Source organism: Cyphomyrmex costatus, unplaced genomic scaffold (genome assembly GCF_001594065.2).
Source record: "Cyphomyrmex costatus isolate MS0001 unplaced genomic scaffold, Ccosl1.0 scaffold162, whole genome shotgun sequence".
In the NCBI taxonomy this organism is placed as follows: domain Eukaryota; kingdom Metazoa; phylum Arthropoda; class Insecta; order Hymenoptera; family Formicidae; genus Cyphomyrmex; species Cyphomyrmex costatus.
Window position 1 is genome coordinate 270,869 of NW_017275632.1, and position 9,697 is coordinate 280,565.

The window sequence follows — 9,697 nt, forward strand, 5'->3', positions numbered from 1 at the left end:
AATTTTATGTTAAATACAGGAACAATTTATGCACAATGAACAGTTAAAAAAGAAACATATGAAGATGTATTTATTAAAATAAGCATTACGATTCGAATATGATGCATAATGAAACAATTATAATAGCGATGACGAAGGATGGCAAGACGAACGTGAAATGTGTTAGATGCACATTGTAGCAATTAACTAAGACTGTAAAATCCATATACAGCATAGGATGCAACGCGGAGTTAACGCAAGCCTTCTGCACAATGCAGGCTGAGCATTTTTTCTTCTTTTTTTCCGTTTTCTATTATACAATATATATAATATTCCCTAGACTACAATAAGAATAAATTTTCCTATAGAACAAAAAATGCACTTGTAGTATTATATATATGATGCGATGGAATTTGAAGGTGTGGTGAAGAAATAATAGGTATTAGCAATTATTATCGCTAATTTTATATCTGCTCTATTTATTGCCCTCTCATTGCATACCGATCTTCATACAAGGGATGAAATTAATATAAAATACTGAAACACTACCGAATAGTTGTGTTTCAGTGAAAACATAGTATCTTAATAACTATTTGAATATTATTATATTTTTAATTTCATATTGGCATGAAAAACACGGGAATGCTATTGCACAAAATGCCCCATTTTAACAAAACAAATGCCTTAAAAACGAAATAATTTACATAAAAATGATTTATACAAAAATTATTTAATTTTATTTCTCATTGATGCATTGTTCAAGTTGTCATTGTAAAGTCGTTTCCAAAATTTAATAATTATCTGTATTTAATAATTAAAATAAAACTAAATTTTCCTTAATTATATATAATTTTAATACATTGAGTTTTCTAACTTTGTAAATGTATTAAAATTATTGAAAAGCGAACGCTTTATAGACTATTTTAGATTTTTATAGTGGTATATTTTATAATATTAAAAGTTAAAATAATTTTTTAATATAATTGTTTATATAAATTTTGCATAGATCATTTTGTGTAAATCCATTAATTTTTTTAAATATGTATCTGTTGATTAAAATAGAACTTTTTATATTCTTGAAAATCTATGCATTGAATACTTTTTGTTGATTTTAATTTCGAAAATATCCTCGTATTGTATAAATTGAATAAGTCATTAATACACATATAAAATAACCTTAGATTTGAAAGAGAGAGAGAGAGAGAGAGAGAGAGAGAGAGAGAGAGAGAGAGAGAGAGAGGAGAAAGATATTAGTTTCATTTTAGATTTAACTTTATAGAAATTTATATCGTTAATTCGAATATATTACAATATGTGTGGAGCAAACTTTGTATATCCTAATAAACTAAAAATTTTTTGTGATAGCTTTTATAATTTTTTAACTTATTTTTAAAATAATATTAAATCGATTTTACACATGGTAAATGTAAAATTGAACCATAAGCATGCAGTACTCTCTTAAACTCTATGTGATATGAGCACTTTATTTGGATATTTTAATTTAGCAAATCTGGCATTACACACAGAGAAGTTCAAATTTGTGAAAGCACATAAAAAACACCATAAACATGATTATATAATGTCATTTTATTACAAGGAATTAAATTAAAGAAATAAAAAGGTATTATCATATTTAGATAGAGTTTTGTTTATACTCTATATAATATTTTGCAAAAAATACAATATTTATATAAAACTTACTTTTTATGCATGTTTTTAATCATTTGAAGTATTTTCTTGTACCTATAAAAGAGTTATATGTTTGATTGATTTATCATTTAGTATTTTATTTATGTTACACAATAAAAAAAACATAACATGTATAAAGATAACTTTATCAGTATTTCTGATATTTTATTTAGCATTTGTATTTACGTTACTCAATAAAAAAATAGGTTATATATATATATATATTTTTTTTTTCTTTTTCTTGATGTTAAATGACTCTAATTTTGTTAAAAAACTACATGCAAATTTTAAGATAAAATAACTTCGTCAAGATCGTATCGAGATGTTAAAAAAAACATTTTAAAACTTGAAATCTTTACTTTTCATACCAGTATTGCAAAAAACGGTATCAGGAGACGCGGTATAGTGTCTCCGGCCATGTTCAAAGACTGAAAGACACTACAAGTCTCTTATCTCAAGCCACCAAAGTCCATTTTTCGGGGGTGCATAACTACTAAAAAATTTTGAATCGAACGTTATATGTCCTTAAAGGCGCCACAAGTAATTTGAGCCAAAAAAATTTTTGGTATAATTATTTAGAATAGGGGAGAGGCCACAGCGCTATGACCTTGACCTTAACATATGTTGTCGCAATATATTAGAATAAAATTAAATGTTTTAACGAATTTGTTTGCTCGTAAACCCTTTCTCTCTTTATTATTAGTTTGAAAAACTTAACGAGCCTTCTCACTACATGTTTATCTTTTAATTTTATAATGAATTAGACATTTTTATGAATATAATACACAATTTTTCAATATCAAAAAATTTTTTATTCTATCTAAATCAATCTAATTGAATGTACACATAATTATAATTATTATAATTTTATCATTATTCGATCATTTTATTATTGTTTCAAATTGAAATTATCATTGTTACATAATTATAATCTTATTCCAGTGTCTAAATGGAGCATTTGCTTCATTACTTCATATGTTGCAAAACCAACTGCCATGAAAGGAACTGCTCGTAAGAAATTGATACTCATTCCACGATATAAACCTTTCACAATACCATTCTCGGTATATATCATTCTAAGAGTAGGTAACATTCCTGACCTGAGATAATAATAATTTTACAGATTGCTGTAATATTTTAATATAGAACGAATATACAGGACTCTTAGTATTAAAAAATTGTCAATGAAATAAAAAGGCAATTAAGAGTCAATATTATATGTGTGATCTAATAAACCATTTAATAATATATTATAAATTAAAATAAACTAAAATTCTCACTATAAATACGCACGCAATCAAATTAAAATATGACATATTAAAAGTCAAAACCATTACGTTTCGGCTGCATATTCGAGCCATCCTCAGATGTACATATACAAATATTGATTCACGCAGTAAAATTTTTTAATTAACGCAGTAAAAAATTAACAAGATTATATCGATAATGGAGTTATGGACGGCTATGTTCTAAAAAGTTGAGTATTTCCACAGAGAGAACAAATTAGCTCATCAAGCGATTGGATGATCGTTTGTGATGTATCCCTGTGGTTCTAATGAGGACACAAAATTAATGTTTTTTTTTTTTTTAAATTATAATATGACAAGCAATTGTTCTTCTGACAAAAAACTCACTCTCGAGTGCAGAAAATCGAAAAAATCCATGTCGTTAAAACAGTCATTTACTTGTAAAATCGATGACGATAAAAATCATTAATCATTACTAATTTGTTCTCTCTGTGGAAATACTCAACTTTTTAGAACATAACCGTCCATAACTCCATTATCGATATAATCTTGTTAATTTTTTACCTTAAATTTTGCGTTAATTAAAAAATTTTACTGCGTGAATTAATATTTGTATGTACATCTGAGGATGGCTCGAATATGCAGCCGAAACGTAATGGTTTTGACTTTTAATATGTCATATTTTAATTTGATTGCGTGCGTATTTATAGTGAGAATTTTAGTTTATTTTAATTTATAATATATTATTAAATGGTTTATTAGATCACACATATAATATTGACTCTTAGTTGCCTTTTTATTTCATTGACAATATTTTAATAGATAAGTAAAATTGAATTTATGTATTCAAAGTAAATTGATAGGTATACCATTTAATTTATAGATTAAGAAAAAGATAATACTATAAATGACAGTATAGTCAATTATAAAATATATTGCAAGACATTAACATTTTTCTACATTATTGTGTTATACTTACGCGTACTTATATGTAGCTGGATTCATCATAGCCAATTGCATACGTCTTTTGGTAACATCTAATGGATAAGAGAAGATATGTGCTACCGCTCCGGCAGCGCCTCCACATAGAAGTTTCGCTGGTATATTCAATATAAGACTATCTATACAATAAGGAAAAAATAATGTGTTACATCACTTGCTGTTTATTATTCTCGTTCGAATAATTTGCCTCTTACTTACTGGTATTTGTTTTATGCTCAGAACAAAGATAATGTGGCGCATATTTTATGCTTAGATATTTTAGTTTTTCGAACGTGTAGAAAGAAAATCCGGCATATGGCATCATTCCTAACATATTTGGCCAGAAACCTCTGTACAATGCTCGAAGGCCACCTTCCTGATATATTTAGTAATTATTACGTTATTTTAATATAATACAGTAAACCTATTCTGTAATCTTAACGCAAATTTTATTATCATTATACGTATAACGCCGTTGCGCATCTTTTTTGTCTTATAACGGAAGTTGCGTTAAGATTCAACTATTCAACTTATAGATTCAATTGGTCTACTGAGTACCTATCATGGAACATGTCGAAATAAATTCCGATCGGAATTATTCAATTATTCTCTAAATTTTTATTGTAACTTTTTAGAGAAATCTGAATTCATTCTGTACTCTGTCTTTGTATTCTGTAACTCGTTAATGATTAATTTGATAGCAGATCCTTGTAGCTGACATGAGACTTTTCCAAAATGGTATAATGTAACTCCCTTTCGTTAAGAACTTCTTGATTTATGAGTCATTAATATTACGATAGCGTTGATATTATTCAAAGTGTTTCAGATTTTGTGGCTTAATTCACAAACTTCTATTTGATTTTTTGAATGTATCTGTGCGTGCGTACATACGTGTGTGCGTACACAATTTAGTGACTTCATATATTTTTAATGTGTAAGTGAATGTAAGCTTATAAACTAATCTTCCATTCATTCACACGAAATTGATCTTAACAATTACAATTATTTTACAAGATAAAATATATAATCGAAATATCTGTGAATAATCTAAGAGTGTAAATATATTTTTTATATATAATACAACAGACTCCGCGAGAACATTTAATTCACCTCTTTCAGCATTCTTACAGCAACGTGTTTGATTCCTGAATAATATGGATTGCTGGTAACTTGGAAGGCTAGTCTTGCTCTGATAGTATCAAGCGGATACGTAGTTGCAGCTGCTGTGACACCCGCGGCAGCTCCAGCTAAGAACCCATTTACTTGCGAACATTTCTTAAATGATTCCTCTGAGTACTAAAAGAAATTATGCGATTTATATATAAATTAATATTAGATTTAATAGTTATATAGCCAGAGATTGAACGGATTTGTATAACGCAGAATTAATAATCAAAATCTATCTCAAAATTTGTACAGACAATCACAGTCAAATATAATAAATTCAAGATACACTGTAACGATATTTTAAATTATATATAATTACTAGATAGAAGATTTTACCCGTTTACACATTTTATGTTTTACATTATATGTTTTACACATTTTGTCTCTGCTTGTTCCCCTGAGATTTCTTCTATCGACTGAAAAGTGACGTTTATCTTAACAAAATATCAAGTAATATTGATACATGAGAAATATTTGGTTTCTAATTAAATTTCTCGCAATGTCAATTTTATATATTATATTAGCAACCAAAATCCTGCTCTTGACCATCATTTGGCCGATTATATGTATATCATATTTACTCGTTTTTTGTTTCTAAATATATAAATAGATATTAAATTTCGTTAAAAACGCTTTAAAACTTATTTGTACACCTAATAATTATATTAAGTTAAATAAAATTGTAAGTAAAATAAATTGATATCGATTTGAAACAACGCGATAAGGACGTTTCAATCTAAGAGAAAACAAAGTCGCATTGAATCTGAATATTCTGATCGGTAGTTTCAAATATCGCAACTAAATTTGAGCAGATTTTAATATCGAATCTTTTTCACACCTTCTTATACTGTTCATATGCTGTAAATTGTATCGCTGCATATGGCACGGCTCTAATCATTTGAACGAGATTGCCTTTATATAAAGCAAAAAAATTTTCTCGTTGAACAATTTCCCTGAATCCCGAGAAAACACCTGTAAAATTTATTATATTAATTTATATGGTAAATGTTTAGATTAGGAGACCCTTCTCCAATGACCTTAATCTTGACGTATGTTATCAAGGACATGACCCTGAGTAACCTCCAACAGGTTTTAGCCGTCGTTCTCCCTTCGTTAAAAAGTTATGAACAAAAGAAAATTTCAAAAATAACACATCTTATTTCTGTTGTATATACAATATTAACTACTATTTTGTACATATGTTTTGATTTTCCACGCGCCGATATTTCATGTGTCGCACGACAAGGCCTTTCAAGCCTGTTTATTGGCTGTACAACAAAGATTTGGAGGTTACTCATAGGGTTATGTCCTTGACAACATATGTCAAGGTCAAGGTCATTGGGGCAGGGTCCTCTAATCTAAACATTTACCATTTATATATTTTATACATATATACTATATATACATATCTATACAGGGTGTCACAAAATGCTCGGAAATTTTTCGCTGGTAGATTCTATGAAACATTCTAAGATAAAAACTTTCTACACAAAAATGTTCAGACTATAATAATTTTCAAATTATAAATGATTAAAGTTGCATGGCCAATTATAAGCGTCTAAAAATCATGCGCTCAGGAGCGGAACATCGTGCGGGAACAGTGTACTTTGACTTTATTTTTTGTAGGAAAACTTTATCATTATAGTTTTTTAGTCATTTAATTTCTTTTAGTTTATTATAGAAATATGAAAAATTAATTTATTATTTGACATAATTTATTTAACAACTTTATGCGTAATAATTGATATTCCATAATAAAAGGTTGATATTAATCTTATGTATAATTTAAATTAAACAATTACATACGAAACTTAAAAGTGAAATTTCTTTAAACTGATGAGCACGAAAGGTGTAGAGGTCTAAACTGTAGCTTCTATAAATATATAATTGCATGTGAATTTATATACAACGTAAATTTATATACTATACGTAATGTAAATTTTTGATTGCGCGTCAAAATTTTTTCAGACTTGAAACGCAACACGAATAAACTATCGCAGTAATATCACGAGTTAAATTGATTAACAATTTAACGACTTTTGATGCGCATCTTACCATGTTCAAAAACTAAAAGACCCTACAAGTTTCGCCGTATTTTATCTCGAGCCACCAAAGTCAATTTTTCGAGGGTGCATAACTACTAAAATATAAAACTTTTTGAATTACACGTTATATGTCCTGAAAGGCGGCATTGCCACAAGTAATTTGAGTTAAAAAAATTTAAAATCGGTCAAGCCGTTCTGGACATACAAGCGGTCGAAAAATGATGATTTTCATGAGAAATGAAGTAACGTCTTCTTCTCCTTCTCTTTCTTCTCTGTCCGTAGTCATGTGCACCTCTCGCGCACGGCGGTCGAGCGGCATTTGGACTGCGCGCGGGTGGTGAGGTGAGAGGGACAGCGGAAGGCGGAGACGATTCGAAAATTGACCAAAAGTTGCATACACTTTATGTATGTTCACTTTGGATTGGCACCTTTAATTAATATTAATAATATTAATATCATGCTTTTGAGGCTTTCACGGGTATTTTCTTCAATTATACCAGAAGATTTGCGGGTTATCGTCGTGTTTTTCTTCATTATATTAATGCCAACGTTTCGTGAATATTCAAGAATTTTAAAACAGTTGCAAAAGCTGCTTTTTCTGCTGAACGCAGCCATTGATATAATTGAAACAATTACAGCAAAATATCTAAATGCCGAAATATTTAATAATCGTCAATGTACTATCACCTATAGTCAATGTACTATTGCCACGCGCGTTGTTATCCTCCCCTGAGTGTGCAATTTTCAAACGCTTCAATTGGCCAACTTTAATCGTTTATAATTGAAAGCTATTGTACATTTTTGTATAGAAACGTTTTGTCTTAAGGATGCGCAGAATAAAAGGAACAGGGAACAGAGAATAAGAATTTCAACCTATCAGAAATCATGTACTATGGAATACACACTGTTTATTCCACAGTATATGATTTCTGATAGGTTGAAATTCTTATTCTCTGTTCCTTTTATTCTGCGTAGCCCCCTTAGAATGTTTCATAGAATCCGCCAGCGAAAAGACTTCCGAGCATTTTGGGACATTCTGTATATACAAATGTATTGTATTATATTGTATGTATTGTATTGTATTATTTGTTATCAAAAGAATTTATTATATATATTTACCTAAATGTTTATAATGCTCGTGCTGTGCTTGCAATAAAATTTTAATCCTGTCCAAAGGAGCCACGGCAGTTTTTGAGCACATGCCGGCAACACCTATGTATAATTTATGTACACTGATGTTTGTATTCAGGGAAATAAAGTACGTGTTACACTTAATAGTAACGCCATTATTTTTTTTCGTTATTTTATCTAGATATATAGCAGTATGCCAGCGATATGTCGGCAAATTCAATCACAATTGTAGAGCAGATTTCGAATCTGTCTATACTGCGCCTTTTCTTTAAGCTCGGTTTTTATCATGATGATTTGTCAAATATAATATAACAACAGAAATGCTGTAAGAATGGAAATCTTTTGCCATCATAATGTGAAGGCAGAAACATAACAAAAATAGTGCATGGTCTGTTATCTTAGATAATATAGTAACAGAAACATAGTAGAAAATGGTGAACGATCTTAATTTAAAATTTAATTATTGCTTGATAGAGAAATAGACACAAATATGTATATAATATTAGGTTTATTTGCGTCGCTGCACGTTTTGCACTCAATATTTTCGCTTTCTCTCTCTTTTCAACGCCCAAATATACATCTATCTCATTTTAAGTTGAAAAATTTTTAGGGATTTTATGTAACGCAAACGGATTCATTTAAAAACTTCAAAATAAACTAGAATAGAAATTCATCGTTCACAAAGTCCCTATTAAATTCTGAATATCTTGAACTTTCACTTCAGAAAATCAACGCCGATGCAAAAAAAGAAGATATTCAAAGGATTCCGAGAAGGATTCCAACGGTAACTCACCACCGGCTATAAGATTTTTCATGACCACCTTATAATTCTCAGTCTTATTCTTCTTAAGTCGAGTCATTGCTGAGTAAACCGTCTGGGTAAATGTCGTAGATACCGAGTACTAGAAAAATGCAAGAGAGACTGCTTGCGGCAAAGAACGTTCCACTTACTCCATGTGATTTCAACTGACGAATGGGGGGGGGGGGGGATTGTGGAGCTCTGACCTTGACCGATCCATTCTCACAAGAGCGTAGGGTAAGGTATATTCGTATTGTGCTTTGTAACGGAGCTACACGTGTCACGCTAGTTCACTTTATTAAAAAATTCTCTCTTTCTCGATCTTGCAGATGGTTATAATTGCTAACAGAAGTAGTATTATAACAATTTTACATATTTTTAACGATATTTATGAAACTATTTTATGAATAATATTTTATTTTTATATAATAAAATTTTAAAAATCAATTTAACTAATACAATAATTAATACAATATAATTCGTTGATTTAATAATTGTAATTTGTTAACGTAAATGTGTGAAGTTATATAAACAAGTATAAGTTGATTTATAATTTTAATCTAAATATTTATATTGTATTATATAAATATTTTCTCACACACACACACACACACACACACAAGTTATTTTATATATTTTTAATATTACGTCCTTATTAT

At 29.2% G+C, this 9,697-nt stretch overlaps 1 protein-coding gene across 1 annotated transcript; it reads right to left on the reverse strand.

Annotated features, from left to right (window-relative positions):
• Positions 1 to 2,593: 2,593 nt before the first annotated feature.
• LOC108771603 (graves disease carrier protein homolog) lies at positions 2,594 to 9,150 on the reverse strand. Its single transcript, XM_018536928.1, has 7 exons — positions 9,033 to 9,150; positions 8,228 to 8,320; positions 5,902 to 6,035; positions 5,007 to 5,192; positions 4,116 to 4,272; positions 3,895 to 4,036; positions 2,594 to 2,768 (listed from the first exon to the last, which is right to left on the reverse strand). The coding sequence occupies exons 1-7, from the start codon at positions 9,097 to 9,099 to the stop codon at positions 2,594 to 2,596; spliced, it is 954 nt and encodes a 317-aa protein (XP_018392430.1). The 5' UTR covers positions 9,100 to 9,150.
• Between the last annotated feature and the right edge of the window lie 547 nt (positions 9,151 to 9,697).